Source organism: Electrophorus electricus, chromosome 23 (genome assembly GCF_013358815.1).
Source record: "Electrophorus electricus isolate fEleEle1 chromosome 23, fEleEle1.pri, whole genome shotgun sequence".
Lineage (NCBI taxonomy): Eukaryota > Metazoa > Chordata > Actinopteri > Gymnotiformes > Gymnotidae > Electrophorus > Electrophorus electricus.
Genome location: NC_049557.1, coordinates 11094834 through 11117011, shown reverse-complemented (window position 1 = coordinate 11117011; position 22178 = coordinate 11094834). Strand labels below are relative to the sequence as shown.

General features: G+C 43.5%; 1 protein-coding gene across 1 annotated transcript in view; it reads left to right on the top strand.

Annotated features, from left to right (window-relative positions):
* Positions 1–207: 207 nt before the first annotated feature.
* Positions 208–22178, top strand: part of obscna (obscurin, cytoskeletal calmodulin and titin-interacting RhoGEF a) — a 38922-nt gene continuing 16951 nt past the window's right edge. Inside the window, exons 1-47 of the mRNA XM_035522220.1 lie at positions 208–271; positions 467–733; positions 1195–1356; positions 1528–1632; positions 1717–1983; positions 2139–2408; positions 2539–2805; positions 3130–3393; positions 3745–4011; positions 4118–4387; positions 4485–4751; positions 5231–5497; positions 5731–6003; positions 6122–6385; positions 6876–7142; positions 7239–7505; positions 7639–7905; positions 8023–8289; positions 8374–8640; positions 8747–9013; positions 9311–9577; positions 9731–9997; positions 10088–10354; positions 10479–10745; positions 10934–11200; positions 11315–11581; positions 11935–12204; positions 12361–12639; positions 13782–14039; positions 14252–14518; positions 14650–14919; positions 15014–15280; positions 15360–15647; positions 15810–16076; positions 16215–16265; positions 16541–18547; positions 18651–18708; positions 18843–18928; positions 19153–19253; positions 19348–19542; positions 19634–19716; positions 19956–20123; positions 20248–20372; positions 20494–20606; positions 20746–20910; positions 21234–21392; positions 21670–21850. Of these exons, the coding sequence (XP_035378113.1) occupies positions 265–271; positions 467–733; positions 1195–1356; positions 1528–1632; positions 1717–1983; positions 2139–2408; positions 2539–2805; positions 3130–3393; positions 3745–4011; positions 4118–4387; positions 4485–4751; positions 5231–5497; positions 5731–6003; positions 6122–6385; positions 6876–7142; positions 7239–7505; positions 7639–7905; positions 8023–8289; positions 8374–8640; positions 8747–9013; positions 9311–9577; positions 9731–9997; positions 10088–10354; positions 10479–10745; positions 10934–11200; positions 11315–11581; positions 11935–12204; positions 12361–12639; positions 13782–14039; positions 14252–14518; positions 14650–14919; positions 15014–15280; positions 15360–15647; positions 15810–16076; positions 16215–16265; positions 16541–18547; positions 18651–18708; positions 18843–18928; positions 19153–19253; positions 19348–19542; positions 19634–19716; positions 19956–20123; positions 20248–20372; positions 20494–20606; positions 20746–20910; positions 21234–21392; positions 21670–21850 (12079 nt within the window). The 5' untranslated portion in view covers positions 208–264. The remainder of the gene's footprint in view (positions 272–466; positions 734–1194; positions 1357–1527; positions 1633–1716; positions 1984–2138; positions 2409–2538; positions 2806–3129; positions 3394–3744; positions 4012–4117; positions 4388–4484; positions 4752–5230; positions 5498–5730; positions 6004–6121; positions 6386–6875; positions 7143–7238; positions 7506–7638; positions 7906–8022; positions 8290–8373; positions 8641–8746; positions 9014–9310; positions 9578–9730; positions 9998–10087; positions 10355–10478; positions 10746–10933; positions 11201–11314; positions 11582–11934; positions 12205–12360; positions 12640–13781; positions 14040–14251; positions 14519–14649; positions 14920–15013; positions 15281–15359; positions 15648–15809; positions 16077–16214; positions 16266–16540; positions 18548–18650; positions 18709–18842; positions 18929–19152; positions 19254–19347; positions 19543–19633; positions 19717–19955; positions 20124–20247; positions 20373–20493; positions 20607–20745; positions 20911–21233; positions 21393–21669; positions 21851–22178) is intronic.

Genomic DNA, 22178 nt, shown 5'->3' with positions numbered 1-22178 from the left:
ACAGAACTGATTCAGAACAGCTGAAGTGGTGATCCAGAGCTGAATTCACATCTGAACATAACAAAGACAACACATCCACTAAATTTGCTAAACAGTCCATTTTGAATCAAATCAAATCCAGATTTTGCATCAGCACATTTATGCAGTGATTTTTCATGGATCATAATTATTTTAAATAAATATCTAAGAAACGTTCCTTCTGTAGGAATGTGGTGAGCCGGGTGGAGACTGACAAGGCCTTGTGAGGGATCAGGAAGCTTTATGATGGCATGTAAGGCCACTTCAGGTTTACATTTTGCTTTCACCGTCCTAATGGCTAATGAACTAATTTTGACTTTTTGACTTTTCTGAATTTGTTCCTATCCTTTGCCAAACAGATGAGACTCATGTACAATCACTGAAGTGCGTTAGTCACGATTAAAATCTCTCGATTAAAATCTGTACTGTTCTGTTGTTTAACATTTAGTGAAAAAAGTTCAGGTGATCAAAGGGCTTGAGGATGTGACGGTGTGTGAAAAAGACGCCTGCACATTGGAGGTGACTCTGAGTCATGCTTACATCCATGGTGTGTGGGCCAGGAACGGTGTCCAGCTCAAAGCAAAGCCCACGTGTCGAATTGCAGCGCAGGGGAGGAGACACACTCTCACCCTAACACGCGCCTCGCTGTCTGACATGGGCCGGATCAGTTTTCAGGCTGAAGGAGTGGAGACCTCTGCTACTCTCATAGTCACAGGTATAACCAAATTTCTGATAGGAACATATTAAACTGTACGGTCCAATATGGGTGAACATGCCTTTGGTCCTAGTGTCCACCCTGCTCTTCAACTCTTCCGGCAACAGTTTAATTTCCCTAATCCAACAGGCCTGATTCATTTAAAGTTCAATCAGGAAATACCATGACACCAGAGTGTATCATACTATGAACTTTCAACACTGGATTTGTATAACACTGGGAATTTAAGATTGCAGTTGATGATTTGGTTTTTAAAAAAAATCATTCTAGCATAGATCATGACAGAATTACAGAGAGAGTGGTTGAATCTTTACAATGATTATGCTCCATGGTTTTATGAAACTGGGTCTGATGCAGTATATTTAAATCATATATATATATAAAGTGCAGTATATCGCTAACAACAGTCAGTATCTAGACTAATTGTCTGCCTAAAAGTTGCTCCTGTCCTTGTCTTTTAGCCAGAGATATTGAGATTGTAAAGCATCTCGAGGATGTCAGCGTGACAGAGCAGGAGACTGTGACATTGGTGTGTGAAGTAAACCTGGAGGACGTGGATGGGAAGTGGTTCAAGAATGACATCAGGATAAAAGATAAAGACAACATTAAAATCAAACGTGAATGTAAGATTGCCTTATATGGCTATGGTGTTGTTGTCACTGGCAACTGATATGAGTTCTGGCTTGCTAATATGATGTTAGTAATGAGCTGTGTGGATAATCTTTAACCAGAGTCTAATACAGATGTTTTTAATCCAAAATTTATAATCCAAGAACTTGTCTCCAAACTTCAAGGTACCACTCATTCATTGATGTTCAAAGCCATCAAGCCAGAAGACGCTGGTGAGATCAAATTTACTGCAGAGAGAGTTTCCTCATCAGCAGTGCTGCGAGTAAAAGGTAAAACAAACCAACACTTTTCCATAATTGGCTGTCTAAAGCCTCTGCCATTTTTGTGCACAGCTTTTAAAACTCATGTTGCAGCGCTTCCAGTTCAGTTTGTGAAGCCGCTCCGGGTGAAAACAGTCCTGTACAAGCACCGTGCCCTGCTGGAGTGCCAGGTGTCACGGGCCAATGCCAAGGTCACATGGTACAAGAGAGGCCGGAAAATCCTGCCCACTGGGAGGTTCCGATTGGTTAGCGAAGGTGTATACCAGCAGCTCATCATCGATGAGGTAGGCTCTTCAGACGAGGACGTCTTCGTTTGCGATGCTGGCGAAAACAAGACTTCCTGCCAGCTCTTCGTGGAGGGTGAGATACTCCAGACTCTGACATTAAGAGAGAAAATTGTGGTGTATGGCCTTGATATTGACTACATTATTTATGCAGCATCTTATTTGCATAATGTTAAATAGATCTTACATTGGCATGTATTACCGGGTTGTAATTGAAGTCTATGATTCCAGAGCAGGCCATCAGCATTGTACGAGCACTGAGCTCAGTGGAGGTCATGGAGCCTAAGGAGGCTTGTTTCAGAGTGGAGACCAACCTCAGAGCAGAGCGGATGCCAAGGTGGACTCTGAACAGAGAACTGCTGTCCTCCAGCCCGGAGGTCATAATCGAGAGGAACGGCACCTCGCACAGACTAAAGTTCACCAACACCAACAGCAGCATGTCTGGGATCGTGCAGTTCAGCTTTGGGAAGAGCAGATCAACAGCACAGCTCACTGTTACAGGTAAGGAAAGCTCACCTGCTGACAGCTCACTGGTACAGGTAAAGAGCCATGCTCTAAGAACCATGGAAGCGTATGCATTTCTCTGAATCTTTTACGTTTTGGTGCTCGTATGTCCCAACATTCCTACCAGAGCGCCCCCTGGTGGTCACCCAGCCCATTTCGGATGTGGTGGTTAAAGAGGACGGGTCGGCGACTCTCAGCTGTGGGTTCTGCCCTTCTCCCAGAGTAGTGCGCTGGTTCAAAGGTAGAACACCCTTGCTGGCCTCCAGCAAGTACAGCATGGAGCAGGATATGAACCGAGCTGAAATGACCATCATGGGTGTGAAGGCCACAGATTCAGGGCAATATCGGTGTCTGGCTGGAGGAGCAGAGAGCAGGGGTCAAGTAAATGTGGAAGGTAGGACTCCTATTTCAACTGTCAGAACATATTACACCACAAATCTCCACCAAACACCAACATTCTTTTGTTGGTATAGTTTAATCAACTGCCAAAGAAAGAAGGTTGGTGTTTGTTGGAGAATGTGGGTGTTTGTTGAAGAATGTTGGTGTTTGTTGGAGAATGTGGGTGGGTGTTGGGGAATGTTGGTGTTTGTTGGAGAATGTTGGTGTTTGTTGGAGATTGTGGATGTGGGTGTTTGTTGGGGAACATTGGTGTTTGTTGGAGAATGTGTTTGTTGGTGAATGTTGGCTCATCAAGCACTGAGCTTCCACTCTGATATAGTGGAAAGGCTAAAGATCACACGGCATCTGGAACAAGTGGAGGTGGAAGAAGAGGGAACTGCATTGTTCTGCTGTGAGCTGAACCACGAGGTCACCAGTGTCCAGTGGCTCCTCAATGACAGAGTCATTCATGCCAGTCACACAAACAAGATCCAGAACGCAGGAAAAATATACAGCCTCTTTCTCAAAAGACTCACCCCACAGGTGAGCAGGGTGACATTCAGAACTGTGGGCCTCAGTGAGACTGCCCTACTCAGGGTCAAAGGTGAGAATTCTTTGCAGTCCTATTAATTAAGGTCTATTATTTTAAAATTTTACAATAAAATTATGTTCTGTTTATAGAAGAAAATGCATTTACATTAGAAAGGTCAGTAAAGTCAGACGTCAAAGGGGTAAAATAGGCTTGACCTTAAATACACAATGATAACTTGCCATGTTGGGCTACGTTGAGATGTTAGAAGGGTCTTACTTGATACCTGTATCAGGGGGTGACTTGTATGCTAAACATTAGACATAATTTCATTTTTTTTTAAAAGTTGAGAGTTGAAATTGGACTGATTCATAACAGGAGAAAGGTGGTGGGTGATATCTGCTCTGGTGTGTCCATGTCCCTCAGAGAGGCCAGCAGTCTTTCTCAGATCTTTGGAAGATGTAGTGGCTGAGGAGCACGGCAAAGTGTATTTACGGTGTGAAGTTTCCAAGCAAGCAGTAATCCCCGTTTGGAAGAAAAATGGTATAGTCCTAATTGCCAGTGATAAGCACGAGATTCTAAAACTGGGAAAGTCGTTAGCTCTCATCGTTCACGAGCTCAGAAAAGATGATGCAGGCAAATACACTTGCGATGTGGAAACTAGCCAAACAAAAGCCAAGGTTATTGTTCGTGGTAAGTTCTACATTCCAAATTTACTAAAAATGAACTTTTCAGTTGAATTAGCTGACAAAACTGACATTTATAGTATCCCACACGAGCTATTCCTTTTTTTCCTCAGACCTGCGTGTCACCATTGTCAGGCGCTTGAGGACAGTGGCGGTTCTGGAGGGGGAGAACTGCCATTTTGAATGTGTTCTGTCACATGACATTATCCATGAGGCTTCCTGGACCTTGAGTGGCCAGTCGATCGTCAGCAATGATCGAGTCCGTGTTGCTAAAGAGGGGCGCAGGTACACCCTGCAGATCTACGAGGTGATGGCATGTGACGCCGGGGATGTGGTCTTCAGCGTCAGTGATCTCAGTTGCAGGACCATGCTGTTCGTGAAAGGTACGTCCTTTACATTTTTACCATGTTTGTTTTTAGTAGGGACAAACTGCTTATATTAAGTGTAAACCAACAAATCATCTGTCTCATCTGTTCTCAGAGAAGCCTGTGATGATCTTTAGGGACATGTTAAATGCTACAGCGACAACTGGAGAAGATGCAGAACTTAGTTGTGAGGTCACCAAGCCCGAGGTCACCACCAGGTGGCTGAGGAACGGCCGGCTGATTAGAGTTAGTCCCAAGTACGAGATGAGCCAAAAAGGCCATTTGGTCAAGCTCACCATCCATAATGCCACTGTAAGGGACTCTGGAGTGTACTGCTGCGAGGCTGATGGACTCGCCACTAGGGCAAGACTCGAGGTCAGAGGTAAGTGTGTTATTTATTAATCGACACAGCCGGTTTGTTAAAACAAGCCCATTCCATGTTGGTTCTTCAGTAGCCATGTGGTTCATTTGGTGGCTTAATGTATTTGGAAAGTGAACATAAAACCTTATATGTAACTTGTAGAAGAATGTGAAGCTATATGGAATTGGGGTTAATGTGAGAGAATCCTTCTGAAATCAAACTAATGTGCATATATTAATAGAATTTTACAGTCAGGTGTATCAGGTGTATGTACCCTAAAGCATACTGTAATTATCAGTTATAGGTTATAGGCTCATAACTATTCAGGGTCCTGTGATCAACAGTCTCATATTGAAAGCAAAATATGTGACTGAATTTGTGCCTCCCGGCAGCCTGGTTAAATTGCAGTGCACTTTGCATTTCACTGTCAAAATCAGTGGGAGATTGGCTCAGAAACCAAGTTTTCCTACCTAATTTTGTAGGCTTGTTTTGTTTTTTAGACTTCCAGCATACATTTGCTAGGGAACTGAAGGCCATGCAAGCGGAAGAGAAGAGTACGCTGGTCCTGGAGTGTGAGACTAAGGCTCCTGTAGGGAGGGTATTCTGGCTGAAGGGCACGACGGTGCTGGGTCCAGGTGAGAAGTACCTTATGAGGAAGAAAGGGCTCATCTTCTCCCTCACCATCTTCAACCTCAAGAAAAGCGACAGTGACTTGTACACGTGCGACATTGGGACAGTGCAGAGCAGAGCGTTTCTAGCAGTTCGTGGTAAGAGAAAAATGCACGGGGTTAGTAACAAATGGTATTTTATAATCAGTAATGTCTGATCTCTTTGTATCTCATTATTAAGGACATAATAAAATTCCTCTCATAGGCAATGTCTCTATGCCAATAATACCAGGTAAACAAAGGCATGGGAAAGATTAAAAGTGACATTTACTCAGGGAAAAACAGCCCAGTAAACTCTGTAGAAATTAGGTTATTGCTTTTACGTCATATAGGTCAGAAAGTAATCATTTTGGATGAACTGGAGGATGCTGAATGTCTCGAAGGAGAAAGTGTGACCTTTAAGTGTCACATCTGCCCGAGTGACTTCACTGAAGTCAGATGGTATCTTGATGAGACTTTGCTCTACACGAATGATTTAAATGAGATCAAAATGACCCCTTGTGGCCACCATACTCTCACAATACGACAGCTGGCATGCAAAGACACTGGAACGATCTCTTTTGAAGCCGGGGACAAGAGATCCTACGCCTCCCTCCTAGTCAGAGGTAACAGCGAGACGTAAACTCGCAGGTGACAAGATGCAAGATTAGACTGGATAAGCTAGGACTGAATAGGTTCCCCTGTTGAACTTCATTTATTGCATTTCAATTCAATCATTTGCAGAAAGGCGCCCGACAATTACTAAAGCGTTAGAGGATACTGAAGCTATTGAGGGAGGAAGTTTGGTGCTGCTGTGTAGGACTTCAAAACCTTGCCATATTCTTTGGTATAAAGACAGCTGCTTAGTGTGGAGCTCCTCCCGCTGTCAGATGAGTCGTTTTGGAACTGAAGCCCAGTTGAGCATTCGCGAGGTCACATGGACTGACGCTGGGGTGTATTCATGTGACGCAGGATCCGTCAGGACAACAGCCACTGTGACTGTTAAAGGTGGGCCTTCGTTCATTGAGAAAACGATACCAAATCTATGGCTAGATATAAGAAAGATGGTTCTAGAACATTTTTGAAGGTATTTGTACACACGATTTAAATTATTAGGCTAGGGGTTTAAACGGCTCTTCAGTGGGGTACGAATAACATTATTAACAGGCCACAAATGTCCATTTGAAAAGGAAAAAAATTTCAAAAATGTAAATTAGATTTCATATGGTTTTAACTCCACTTTACTTAGTTTAAAAAAAAATAGTAGTTTAGCTACTATTAGCCAAGCTAGTACTCATGGTTTTCATTGTAGAAAATTCCCTATTCAGTATGTTCCATTGAACAAAGACTGTAATGCCTAATGTGTTTATGACACTCTAGTGCACTCTTTTGTTTGGACGGTCCTGTGTTCTGGTAGGAAGTGTGATTTTGGTCAGTGTCTTGGTGCGAGTCTGGTCCATATGTTTTGACGTCTTACTGTGTGTGCGTTAAATGTCAGCTATTCCAGCGGAGTTTACAAAACATCTTCAGAGTCTAGAAGCTGTGGAAGGGAGCAGTGTGACCCTCTCCTGTGAATTCTCTGTGCCTGGCGTTCAGCACGTGTGGCGCAGAGGACCAGACACACTTAGATCTGGAGAAAAGTACTTGATGAAACAAAAGAACAATTATATCTCCCTCACAATCCACAGTGTGAAACTTGAGGACTCTGGGACTTACACTTGCATTTGCAGAAACCAAAGAACTATGGCCAACATTACAATCCATGGTAAGGTCATAGCAGTGTTTTCGGATAACTGCTTTTAATATTGGCTGCTTGTAGCTTGTAGCAAGGCATCTGAGATGTAGCAAATCTCTTTGCCAGCTTTCCCCATCACATTCATGAAACAGCTGAAAGACCAGGATTCAGAGGAGGGCAGGACTGTGACGTTACGCTGTGAGCTCTCCAAGACCGGGGCACCAGTGCTGTGGCTAAGAGAACAGGAAGCACTCAGCTCCGGGAGGAAGTATCATATCCGACAGATTGTAACAATACAGGAGCTTGTCATCAGAAATCCAGTGCCAGGGGACAGTGGACTCTACAGCTGTGTTTGTACAGACCAAAGAACCCAAGCCACAGTTACAATTAAAGGTTGGCCTTATTGTGTTTTGGAATGTGAGAGGCATTTAGTGTAATATGTGTTAATGATAGCGTTGCTATTAGGAGATTAGTGAAAAATATACTACTAAGATGAGATCTAATTATATTTGGTGAATTTCCCTAGCTCAACCAATCACGTTCATGCAGAAGCTAAAAACTCAGATGGCTGAAGAAGGAACCAGTGTCACCTTGCGTTGTGAACTTTCAAAACCTGGACTTCCTGTTGAATGGAGGAAGGGCATGGAGCTGCTCAGGTGTAGAGGCAGGTACCAGATACAACAAAGAGGCCCAGTGCTGGAGATGAAGATACTGCATTTGAGATGCGAGGACAGTGATGTCTACAGCTGCACATGTGGCACTGCTCAGACCTCAGCTAGGGTTACTGTTAGCTGTAAGTGCCACTGCCGTTCAACAGTAACATTAATCAACATGCTTAATTTAATAGCCAAATTTATCACAGATTTCTGTTTGATGTGTTCATTTGATTGAATGGATTTCTTTTCTTTAGGGCAGTTGATTAGTTTTAAGGAGAAGCTGAAGAACCAGGTGGCTGAGGAGGGCAAGGCTGTGACGTTGCACTGTGAGCTGTCGAGATCTGGTGCTGCAGTGGAATGGTGGAAGGGAGAGAAGCTTCTCCAGCCTGGACAAAAATACCAGCTGAGAGAAAGAGATGCTTCACATGAGCTTGTCATCACTGACACTGTGCCCGAGGACAGCGGCGTCTACACATGCGTATGTGAGGGACAAAAGTCGAAAGCTACCATCAGAATTGCTGGTACGAGAATCCGGTTATGTATCACAGAATAATTTTCAAGATGCGCCAATTGTAAGATTATCTAAAATGTGTGTTTTGTTGTAGGTGTTGCCACCACTTTCAAACAAAACCTGAAGAACCAAGAAGCTCCAGAGGGGGGCAGCGTGGTGCTCCGATGTGAGCTCTCTAAATCCAGCGTACCTGTGCAATGGTGGAAAGGAGAGCAATGCCTGATGCCGGGTGGGAGGTATCGGATGAGGCAAGACAGCAACGTTGCTGAGATGGAGATCACAGATGTCCTTCCTGACCATGCTGGCATGTACAGCTGTGTGACCGCAAACCAGAAGAGCTCGGCAGAGTTGAAAATCAGAGGTAGAATTGTTCATAAAATCAGAAGATAATCACTAAAGATTTGCTTTAACCAGCAAGTTAATTGCAAAGTTTATGATGTTGGGTTAAAAAAAATCTGTTTTACCAGCTCCTCCAGCCACTTTCCAGCGGGAGCTCGTGGATCAGGTTTCCAGAGAAGGAGACAGTGCTGTGTTCACCTGTGAACTGTCCAAGCCCGGAGCCCCAGTGGAGTGGAGAAAAGGAAGAGTTTTCCTAAAAGCTGGAGCAAAGTACAAAATGAAGCTGGAGGGAAGATTAACCAAACTGGTGATAAATGACATTGAAGAGGGTGATTCTGGGAAATACACATGCAAAACCAAGGATGCACAGTCTACTGCTGAACTCGTTGTGCAAGGTAAGATCCATTCGGCCTGTAAGGAAAACGAGTGTTGAAGTACAATGTACGCTGGACTCCTACGACCTGTGTGTGGTATAATGGGACCCAGACCATTTATTGCATTTTAGCTGTCGGTAAAGCCTGATTCAATAATACTCAAATGGCATTTATCATGCCATTTGACCCCTGTGATATCAGCTGACACAACATATTCCCCGGTGACTTTCTGGAGACGGCGTATGTTGAACCCTTTTGCCATGCCTAATCTACAATACTTTTGAAATTCAGCTTCATTTAAACACGGCTTTTTTGTAGCACTTCCTGCTTTCTTCAAAAAACCTCTGACAAACCAGGAAGTTCAAGAGGGAAACAGCCTGAGTTTGCATTGTGAGCTCACCAAACCTGGAGCATATTTGTATTGGTGGAGAGCAGGTGAAGTATTAAAGACTGGGGAGAAGTATCAGTTGCGACAGAGAGGTTTAGCAGCAGAGCTGTTAATAAGGCGAGCAGAAGCGGAGGATAGTGGAGTGTACCGCTGTGTTTGTGGTGAACACAGCACTGAAGCCTCCATCAAAGTCAATGGTATGCCACACTATTCCCGTTTCATCTATGCATGCAGGAACACTGATTAAAAATGTTTGGGAGCTACACATTGTGTGTCCAAATACACTGTACAATTTAATGAGAGAAGAAAATATTCTGGAAGCATTGTCAACTTCATGTTATGTTGTGTAGTTCTTCCCATCACCTTCAAACAAGAACTGAAGAACCAAGAGGCTGTGGAGGGAAGCAACATCACGTTGTGCTGTGAACTCTCAAAGGCTGGTGCTCAGGTTCAGTGGTGGAAGGGAGAAGAGCTGCTCAGCTATGGGGAGAAGCATCAGGTCAGACAAATGGGCACAAAGGTGGAATTTGTCATCAGGAAGGCAGTGCCTGAGGACAGTGGCGTCTACGTCTGCGCATGCCAACACCAGAGGTCCAAAGCTACCGTCACAATCAATGGTAGGAAACAACATATGTGGGAATGCTACATGCGGGCGTGTTAGGAAATGGGTCCCAATGATGTGATTAGTGTGATTTGCATGTTCTCAGCTCTACCACCGACGTTCAAGCAAAACTTGAGAAACCAAGTAGCAGCAGAAGGCAGCCATGTCACTTTACGCTGTGAGCTTTCCAAACCGGGAGCGTCAGTAAGTTGGTGGAAGGGTCAAGACTTGCTGACTTTGGGTGAAAAGTACCACATGAAGATGGAGGGCCGGATTTCTGAGATGATTATTAGGAATGTGGAAACTGAGGATTCTGGTTTATATAGCTGCACAGTAGGACACCAAAAGATGACCTCAGAAATCAGAGTTCAGGGTGGGTTCTGCTACTGCCTATTAAAAAACAGACTGTTTTATTCAGTGCATTTTCAATCACTTTTTTATTATTCAGTGTACAAAACCTCATGAACTTCACTGGAAAATGTCTGTTGAATCTATAGCTCTACCAGTGACTTTCAAACAAGATCTCCAGAACGAAGTTGCCAACGTAGGGGGGAGCGCTTCGTTTTGCTGTGAGCTCTCCAAGCCTGCAGCCCCAGTATACTGGAGAAAAGGAAGAGTTATTCTGAAGGCAGGAGACAAATATGAGATGAAGCAAGAAGGAAACATAACTAAACTCATCATAGACAATGTTGAGAAAACGGATGCTGGGACCTACTCGTGTAAGACCAAGGACTCTGAGTCCAATGCCGAACTGTTTGTTCGAGGTAAGGCACGGAGGTTCCTCGTTGGCATGAGCCGTTTGGCTCAAGCAGTGGACTTTTTGTCCTTGTATGCCACGCAGACACTTTCTTGCGTGTTACATTTAAATCAGCTTCTTGCGCGTCGAGGCTTTGCATGTTCTTACGTTGAAATATAACGAGTCTTCTGCTATTAGTTGTTTTTTCTTTTTCAGTCCCACCCATCGTCTTTACAGTGAAATTAAAGGACCAGGAAGTCGATGAAGAGAGCACCGTACGCCTTCACTGCGAGCTCTCGAGTGCTGACGTTTCAGTTCAGTGGTGCAAAGGGGATGAGCTGCTCACACGTGGTTCAAAGTATCAGATCATGCAAAGAGATGCTACCATGGAGCTGATCATCAAGAATGCCACGGTCAAAGACAGTGGTGTCTACAGCTGCATATGTGGGGCTCAGAAAACCAGCGCTACCCTCAAAGTTTCTGGTAAGGTGAGGTCCTCCACGAGGCACTGGTACTTTTTTGTAACTCTAATGAATGCTAGTAATTGTTTATTCCTTTCTTTCTTTGACTTCTTATGTGGAAATGTTGAATGATTAGCGACTCCGGTCACATTCAGACAAACCCTGAAGAACCAGGAGGCTCCTGAGGGGGGCGCAGTAGTGTCACACTGCAAGCTGTCCAAGCCTGGTGCCCCTGTGCAGTGGTTGAAGGAAGAGGAGGGGCTTAACAACGGAGCCAAATGCGTGGTGAAACAGGAAGGTTCACTGGCTGAGCTATACATTAAGAATGTCCTTCCTATGGATGCTGGGACATATAGCTGTGTTACTGGAGACCACGTGACTACAGCTGAAGTGAATGTGAAAGGTAGGCCCAACCTTTTTTAATGAGATGTTAAGTTTATAAATAGAAAAATTAATCCCAGTGGAAATATTTATCATTTTCTCATTCGTTTCTAACTTTTCATTCATGATGCATCCACCACTTTTTTATGCATTTCCAAATGTGCATGTCCAGAAACACACAATTCATAAATTATGATTATGAATTTCAAATAACTTATAAATTATAATCAGATGTAATGAACAAAGCCACATCTTTTGTCTAAATATGACTCAACAATCATGTCTTTGTCTGTATATGACTCAGCAGTTACATCTTTGTCTAAATATGAAATATAATGTCTTAAACCTCCCCACCCCAACATACCCCACCTGTAGCTGCACCCTCTGCGTTTTTTGAGAAAGGGCTACAGAACCTGGAAGCCCTAGAAGGAACAAACGTGGTGTTCAGTTGTTTGTTGTCCAGCTCTAATGTCCCAGTGACTTGGAAAAAAGACTCGAAACCGATCAAAGAAGGAGGTCGATTTGTGTTTCACCAAGAGGGAGCCACACAGGAGCTTGAGATCAGACGGCTGAAGGCTGAGGATGCTGGTGTCTACACGTGCAGTACCAGGGGCAAGAAGACACATGCTGCTCTTCTAGTGAGAGGTGAATCCCTGCTTTATATACCAGCTTTCACCTTATATAGAAAGAGATTTATATAGCTCTGTAGCTGGAGAGCAAATTGTAAATGACAAGTCTCAGACCTAATTTCAGTCCAATTTTATTTTTGCCAAATACCTATTACATTTTTTTTTTTTACAGAACACGTGAGGATTGAGAGAGAGCTACAGGATGTGACTGTTACTGCAGGAGAAGATGCCCATTTTGTGTGCGAGCTCTCGCATGAGGACATCTCTCACGGGGTGTGGTGGCTCGGTCCCAACATCCTTCAGGAGAACGAAATGAATCAGATGAGTTGCCATGGTCGCGAGCATCACCTGGTCCTCACCATGACGACTCCTGAGGAGTCGAGTGTCGTGGCCTTTGTGGTAGGAGGAGAGAGGACTGAAGCCCATCTGCGAGTCAATTACAAACCCAAAGGTAAGAACTGAAACTGAAGCAATGCAGTTCTTTCGTAAGTTTGCTACAGGATAAGGTTGTGCTATATGTTTCTTATTAACACAGGAGAACGGGTGGAGCTACGCTATGCCCATGAAACACAAAAGCATCCTCACACACACACACACGCCAAAGCAGTGCACTCTATTTATACATATGTGAAGTAAACTTAAGACACAAACTTGAAATAGCTACAGCCTGACCCAGCTGTTTCTAGTGGTCCCATTCTAGCCTCTTTCTCTGTCTCCGCCATGCAGGTCTTTTATAGTGCAGGTGATCCCCTTGAATGAGTTTCAGTTGTCTGATTAGGGGAGGGGCTTCCACCCCATGTAGACTGATGAGGGGAGGGGCTTCCACCCCATGTAGACTGATGAGGGGAGGGGCTTCCACCCCATGTAGATGGGACAGGCAGCAACTCCACCCCCTCCACCACATTAATCATTATCGCAGTACACTCCTTCATAATACTGATAGCAGTGAAAATCGTGATGTGCAAGTGAGCTCTATATGCATTTGAACCTTTTTGTCTTGTGTACCGTGAGCATCCTGACCATATCAGACAGACAACAGATGAGGATTCTGTGGGAGTTTTGGTGAATCACACAATAAATTTGGTCAAAAAAGGGTGTAACGTAGATGAGCGAGGCGTGGGAGCAGGATAACTACTGATGCGCAGAAACTTCTAGATATAGGAGCTGGTCAGGACTAAGAAACACAAGGTAAAAAGTACCAACTGTGAGAGAGGCATTCATGACAAAACATGCATGCGTATATAAAGTTCTCAACACCAAGCAAGAGCAAGACCAGGGTTATATACACAAAGCGAAAGATGACCAGGAAACATCTGGGTGGGTATTCTACACAGCTAGATTTCTCAGTTTAGCCAGATAAGTTAAGATCAAAGTTGAGGACTGTACAAAACAAATGTCACTCTACTTTTCTCCTACTGGACATTTTTGACTTTGGGCTTAAGTTATTTGGCTAAACTGAGAATGATGCAAGGAAGGCCAGTTTTTAATACATCACAGCTACAGTATGTACTTACATAATTGCAGTTTGCAATCTAATCCTTTTTTCTTCATATCATGACACACAATTATAGGGGTATTTTTCTCTCAATGTAGTCTTGATAGAGGAGAAACTGCAAGATGTGGTCATCTTTGAGGGGGATACCGCCACTTTATTGTGTGTTACCTCGGACACCTGCACACCTGTCACATGGAAACGAAACAACATCACCCTGTTACCGGGAGAGAAGTATGAACTTCGCAAAGAGGGGAAACGTAACCTTCTTTTAATACATAGAGTGGTAGAGGAGGATGCTGGAGTTTATATGTGTGACACCCGTGACATGCAGAGTTTGGCTGCTCTTACCATCAAAGGTAAAACGAAAACTACCCTAAAATAATCTGAATAATCTGAATAAGATTATGTTCTTAGAGCTTGCGTAACTGCTGCTTTATCAGAGGTGATTATCGATCCACAAATACAGTATGTATTGTGCTGGAAAAGTTAATTTATGGATAATACATATGGAAATCTGTACGTTTTATTGTTGAAATATCTTAATCTTGACTTTGGACCTGGGTTGTAGCACGTCCATTATTCTTTTGCGAGGAACTCCAAAATCAGCAGGCAGAAGAGGGTGAAAGTGCCTTCCTGTTTTGCAAGCTCTCTCGACCTGGAGCTGCAGTGCAGTGGAAAAAGGGAGCTGTCCTGCTCAAACATGGACAGAAGTGTGAAATGACACAAAACGGTTGTGAATTACAGCTTCAAATTCATGACCTGATAATTCAGGACAGTGGGGTCTACACATGCTGTGCTGATGGCATTGAGAGTACGGCTAGTCTAGATGTCAATGGTATGTACCAAGAGGTCAGAAAGGCTGCTATGCATTCAGATGTTAACAAATTGAAAAGTTCATTGTATGTGAATGAATTCTTTAAAACCAATTATTTGAATACCGGCTCTTAACAAAACTGTTCTCTTTAGAACAACCCCTGTTCTTTTGCAAGGAGCTGGAAAGTGTGGAAGTAGAGGAGGGGGAGACTACCTTTCTGAGCTGCGAGCTCTCTAAAGCCAGAGCATCTGTGCACTGGAAGAAGGGGACGATGCTCCTGAGACCTGGGAACAAGTATGAGATGAAGCAGTATGGTTGTGAACTGGAGCTTCAGATACGTGACCTGACTTATCAGGACACTGGAATCTACAAATGCTGTGCTGGTGGTATCCTAGAGACAGAGGCTAAGATCTTGGTGAAAGGTAAACAGTCTGGATTGTAGTGGCTTCAGTTACAGATATCTGTTGTATGTATTTCGTTGCACAGTAGCTGACACAACTTCTAATGACTGGCCAGAGCATGAACCGCACTTCCGTGAGCATCTACAGAGTCAGCAAGTAATGGAGGGTGACACCATCTTCCTGAGCTGTATGCTTTCTAAACCTGGAGTTGCAGTACAGTGGAAGAAGGGAACGGTACTGCTGAAACCAGGAGACAAATACCAGATGAAGCGAGATGGCTGTAAACTGCAGCTTAAGATCCATGACCTGAAGGCTCAAGACAGTGGTACTTACAAATGCTGCACGGGTAGCTTGGTGACTACAGCATCAATTATGGTGAAAGGTATGATGGAACTCTTGAGACGTTCTGTATAAATGATCTTCACATGGGCAAAATGATTTGAGGTAGCTTCAGTTGACAGATTGGGACCATCTGATTTCAGAACAACCGCTGTTCTTCCAGAAGGAACTTAAAAGTGTGGAAGCAGATGAGGGTGAGACTGCTTTGCTGTGTTGCGAGCTCTCTAAACCTGGAGTTTTAGTGCAGTGGAAAAAAGACACGGTGCTTCTGAAACCAGCAGACAAGTTTGAAATGACACTGGATGGATGCAAATTTCAGCTTCTAGTCCATGACCTCACCAGTCAGGACAATGGCATTTACAGTTGTTGTGCTGGTAGCCTAGTAACCACATCAACTCTTCATGTGAAAGGTATATGAGTTTCAGAGAGAGGGAATAGTTCACTATCAGTTTACTACTTGACATATATCTACTGATATCATTTTGCATTTTAGCAATAATTAATCTCGCCTATAACTGTCTGTGTAAGGATTATGCTGCCGTTAAATGACCATGTTTATCTAATGTGATCAGAACAGTCCCTGTTCTTCCACAAAGAGCTCCAGAGTGAAAAAGCAGGGCAGGGTGAAACGGCTAGGATGTGCTGTGAACTCTCTAAACCCGGAGTCGCCGTACAGTGGAAGAAAGAATCCCAGCTTCTAAAACCTGGAGACAAATATCAGATGAAGCAAGAGGATTGTAAGCAGCAGCTTGGCATATGCCACCTTAAACATGAAGACAGTGGTACCTACAGATGTCGTGGTGGTGGTCTTGTCACAACAGCATGTCTTGAAGTGAAAGGTATGATGTAAAGAGTATTTGGAAAAGTTGGAATACGTATTCATCACAAAATACCTCCCCTGCCAAAAAAAAGAAATTAGCAAAAATGATTGCTCATTTTTGGAAAAGCAATTAAGGGTTTATCTGCTCTGTTCACAGGTCAGGCACTGTTCTTCTCTGAGTCGCTTCAAAGTCTTGAAGCAGAGGAAGGTGAGATTGCTTTGGTGTGTTGTGAGCTCTCTAAACCTGGAGTTTTAGCAGAGTGGGAAAAGGAGCAGTATTACTGTAAGCAGGACACAAGTATGAACTGAAGCAGGATGGCTGTAAACTACAGCTGGAAATCCAGGACCTGAAGAGTCCAGAGTCACAGGAATGTGGTTTCTTGTGGCCAGCACATTATATTTTGTATTTGAAGTTTGTTATGTCTAGAAGATGGACTTACTTGGTAAACTCTTTGTTTTTTTCTTCTGGTCAATGCCTTTCAGAGGTATCAACCAAACCCAAGACCATCCCTCTGGACCCGGCAGGCTCATGTGGTAATTGGTCTCTACAAAGTCCAGTGGCTGGTGGACAAAGCAATGCTTTTGGACCAAAAAAGCCAACTGTAGGCCAGCAATCATCTCTGGACACCATCTCAGAGAAACCGAACCATGACCACCTGGATCATGTGAAGAGCACAGAGAAGCAAAACCTCAAGAACAAAAGTGTAATGAGGCAAAAGAAGGATGAGGATGAAAAACCCAAGATGACACTGGATGTCAACAAGCCCACTCATTCTGAGGAAGAGTTTAAGATTTCTTTCCCTGTAGACCAGGTTCCTGCAGATGAGCATAACAGAGGGACAGACATTTCTGCTCTAAACATTACAGAAAGTTCTACCAACCAAAGCCAGGAAATGATTATAGACCAAGTGGAGAGGAGCAGTCCAGGTAGGGATACAACAGAAAGAAAAAGTGAGACGCAAAACAAAAGTATAGCCTTGGAACTTCCTCGCTGCAAAATAAAATACACACAGCCAAATGTTGGTAACCAAGGACAACACGGTGTGCTTGAGCCAAAGAAGCAAGTCGTGGTTGTGGAGCCATCCGTGGAAACAACTTCCATAGATTTCTCAGCTACATTAGGAAGTGAACAACTGGATCTAAATAAGAAGAGAACAGAAGAAAAAGATGCTTCAAGGGAAACATTGCTAAAGCAACAATTAAAGGATGAAAAACCTGGTGTCCATGATAAAATACATTCAGAACCAGAAAAGGCTCCACTGTCTGGCGGAGTTGAGAAGACAATACCAAAACATGTTGAGAAGAAAGCAATGATTGGGACTACTGCAGATCAGAAATGCAGGAAGCAACCTGTAACTGTAAGGGAAGTACCAGGAATGTCCAGTGAACAATCTTCCCAGCAGATGGCAGTGCAAACTGGGCAGAATGTATTGTACACGGGCATTACAGAGGAGACAGACAGGAAGCAAGAGATTCAAATAGAAAGAATGCCGGAGACTCAACAACCTCAAGATCAGATAACAGAGAAGGCCAGGGTAAATGATCCAGGTATGGATATTGAGGAAAACACAATTGAGAACACAATCGATCAGAAATACACAAAGGAACATATAATTGCCAGAAAACTACCAGAAGAATCCTTTAAACAATTCCCTCAACAGAAAGTAGAGCAGCTTAGGCAGAACATCCCATGCATCTGTTTTACACAGCAGGAAAACAGGAAGCTAGTCAATGAAATGGAAAAAGTCCCAGTGCTGTTAACAACTCAACCTCAGGCAGGTACAGCACAAGGGTCCAAGGTAGGAGATGCTGGGATGGAAATTAATGATCAAAAAACTATGAGACAGGTCAACCAAACCAAAGAAGTGACAGAATCTTTAAAACACACCAACGTGCCAGAGGTTATCCTACCAGAACATCCTCGTGACAGCACTTTTATTGAGAAAAGTACTGAGGAAGAAGCAGAGATGTTGGAGACTGCTGTTAAGATCCAAACTGCCTTTAGGAGATATCAATCTCAGAAGGACATGCGGCCTGTCTTCAAAGTGGTGTTTAAGAACCAGAATGTGGAGCTCAGTGATACCGTTTGCCTGGAGTGTGTCACTGAAGGCAAGGCCAGCACAGTCAGATGGCTAAAGGATGGTGTAGACATGAAGTCAGGTACACGGCACAACATTAACTATACTGAAGATGGCAGGTGCACACTGGTTATTTCCAACGTCATTTTGAAAGATTCAGGGATCTATACTTGTGAGGTTTCCAACAAGTTTGGGGTGGTTAGTTACAATGGTAATGTGATGGTGGGTCAGATTAAGAAGCCTGTGAGTGAGGTCCTGCAGAGACCAGCAACAGAACCAGTTTTGGAAAAGGAACCTGTGCAGGCTTCTCACACAGAAGGGCCCACACTGATGCTCGTCTGCTGTCAAGCTGCTGGTGCCACTCACCACAAGATTCAGGAGAAAAGAAAATGTCTTGTTTCAGTCGGTTCTGGTACGTTTCCGTAAGAGGTTTATATCACACAAGTCTTTGTGGTACTCTTGGTCCTTTACAGTAACAGTTTATTTTAATAATATTTAATTTGTGTTCTTTCTAGAGTCGTGTCCCTCAGATTATGATACAGCCCCAGAGGCAGAGACAGGTTACCTCTCCTTGTAAGAAGAAATTAATTTTGAAAGAAATTGTTTGTTCTGATATGAGCTATCTCAGAAATGTAGTTACTTATTTTTTGAATGAAAATGAATGAAAGCAGTTACAAATCATACCGCATTTGTGGACTCTTTCACAGGGAAAAAGACATGGGAAAAAGTTCAGAGGCATGTCGGTCCACGTGTCATGAGCTGCTGAGGACCACTGCAACCTCGAAAGAAAAAGGTCAGACTCTTTTTTTTTTTTTTTTTTTTTTTTTTTTTTTGGCTTGGCATTCACATTTCCTCTCTTTCCTGATTTCATAGAAATACTTCTAAAATACTTATATTCCGAACCAATACAATTATTTGTTTGAGAAATCGAACGCTAGACTTAGTGTGTATATTTCGATTAGCTGTACCTTGTTGATGTAGTGTTTACCCAGTTTAATATATGTGGTATTTTCACAGGCAATGAGACAGCAGGGAAAACGTCATCTCACAAATACCCACATAGCTCAGGCAACATGGAGTCGCTCTCAAATTCAGATGGGGATGAAGACACAGTCGAGGTAACGGTACACGTGTATGCCACGGGAGTCATTTTGTATTGACTTTCAAATCTTTCTGATATGACTGATTTTTCTTTTTTTTAAATTTCTTCAGACGTTTGATATTTATGTGGCCACAGTGGACAGCCCCCCCACAGATAAGGATCCATTTATTTTAAAGGAGGGACAGTTTGTGGAGGTCCTGGATTCTGTACATGCAGTTAAGTGGCTTGTCCGCACTAAGCCAACCAAAACCACGCCATCCCGCCAGGGGTGGATATGCCCAGCATATCTGGAGAAGAAGACAAAGGTTACTCCTGTTGTGGCATCTCTGAGTCATGTAATAATTTAAAATTATTTGTATTATCTTTTAACCAATCATTTAAACTGCCCTATTAAAGGAGCTGTTGTCAATGGCCCATGACCCAGAGACAAAAGATACTTCAAATAAAGGTGGTAAGAACAAATACAGAGAGACGTTAAGGTAAGTACTTGCTGCGCTGTCTTAGAGCCACACAACACATTGCTCATCCGGTTTATAATAAAGTAAAAAAACATTGCCAAAGCATACTCAAGGATAGTAGATGAATTCTCTCCTCCACCTGTCCACTATACTCAAGGATAGTAGTTGAATTCTCTCGATAGTATTTGAGTATTCTCCTCTCCTCTCCTCTCCTCCCCTTCTCCATCATGTTTTTAGGTTTCTTTCTCTTTATTTTCCAGTGAGGTGATCAAACGTCTGCTTGACAGTGAGAATGAGTTTGTGAGAGACATGAACTTTGTGGAGCACAGTTTACAGTATGAGTGCACCAGCAAAGTGCCGCTCACCCCCGTCAGCCAGAGGGAGCACATGTTCCACAGTATGAAGACCATCATAAGCTTCCACAAAAAGTAAAGTAACCCCTGGAAAATATTCATTTTCTCAGAAAATGTTTTAAGACTTTTCTGTTTTTACTTTCTTGGAATTGCTGATGCCACCATGTTGGAACTAATTCAGTGTATGTCCGTCGTTCAGCTGTTTCTTACCCAAGCTGAAGGAGTGTGTTACAGACGACGATGTGGCCCAGTGTTTTGTGAGCTACACACCCGACTTTACGATGTATGTTCAGTACATCTCAGACACAAACACACAGCACTTCTGTGAGGCAAGTACATGGTGTTGTTTAATAATACCACAGACGGTTTGTCTTACAAAAGAGGAGAATTAAATGTAACAATAGAAATAGTAGTTTTAGAGGACTTTAACATATGCGTGCTGTGATCCAACAATATACCACCGCTGAATTTGGACAGCTGGAGCCTGAAGTCTGCAGCATCAGTGCCTGTTTGCAGAGACCACTGACGAGGATCCAGACTTACAAGACTCTACTCAAGGTGTCAATGTGCACAGAACACATCTAGATCTATTCATAATGTTATTAGACATTTCTTCCTATGTTCAGGACTCTGAAAACATCGTTCACATTGCTGTTAGCATGGACAAGTGCATTGTGGCTTTATCGTTTGTTTGCAGGAACTGATCAGGAATAAAGCACAGACAGGGCAGAGCTGCCGTCTGCTTGAAGACGCCTTTTCCATGGTGTGCAGCTTGCATTGCCGAGCAGAGAACCTTCAGCACGTGTCCCGGATCGAGAGCTACCCAGCGCCTGTCGGAGGTCTTGGGGAGCTGGTCCGACAGGTAGCACCTGACACCCGCCTCTGTACACCCTCCGGACATTTAGTAATGGGTGCATGGTGTGATTTGTACAAAATGACAGCTGTAAAGATACATATGTTCACTTCAAATATGTACATCTGTCAAGCTATGCAAGTTACATTTGTAATCCAGTGGAGACCGTTTGATTTTTGAAGATGGATGCTTTTTAGATGCCTAATTCACCAAACAAATATGATCCTTCACTGTCAGCAGCACTCACTCAGTTCGTCTTGCATTGTTTACTGTATCTGATTATGGTAGATGTTTTATCACTGTGATTTGCTGACATTGCGCCTTCACTGCAGGGTGCCTTCACTGTGTGGGAGGAAGCGCCTGGCACTAAAGTGTCACTAAGAGGTCATCGTCGTCGTGTGTTCCTCTTCAAGGACTGTGTGGTCTTCTGCAAGCCAAAGAGAGACGTGAACACTCGTCACGAAGTCTATGTGTTCAAGAACAAGATGAAGGTAAGACTGCTTCAGGTGTTCTCTTCAAGTCAAATACCAAACATACTACCTCACAATTATTTGAATTTAGAAAAACCTGGGTAGTGTTCGAATTTAAAATTGATTTAGGCCACACCAGACTCTACAAAAAGAAATCCTTTAATATCTGAAAGACAAACGCTCCATAAACATTATTAGCATTATAACTGCCATAGCCAGAAAACAGATGAACAAGGTACCCACTTCCTGAGAGGCATTTCGCTTGGCTCAGCCAACATAACCATCCTTCCTCTTCCAGCTGAGTGACCTCAAGCTGAAGGAGCCAGCAGAAGGGGATGACCGGAGCTGGGGTCTGTGGCACGAGCACCGTGGAACAGTCCGGCAGGTCACTCTGCGAGCTCGCACAGTAGCCGTCCGTCTGGCCTGGTTCAGAGAACTGCAAGACCTACAGCAACAGTGCATCCAGCATCCGCTGTGGAGTAAGCTGACTGACACTCTGCCCAAGAGTCTGTGCCCAAGACTAATTCTGAATTAATGGAATGCATGACATGCGTGTTGGTGCATGACATGCGTGTTGGTGCATGGTATATGTCGCATATAGTTACCCATATCATATTACAGTCAACTTGGTTTGTCTTAAATCTGACAATGCAGCCGAGCTTGCAGAGACCTTGAAACTCTCTCATTAAGTCACGTTTGAAAACTCTTGTGTCATAGCTCTCAAATCTCCTGCTTTGTGCGTTTCTCTTTAACTCAGATTCCTGATAGGGTCACCTGGACCACTCATCATGTTTCCTACTCTTGAAC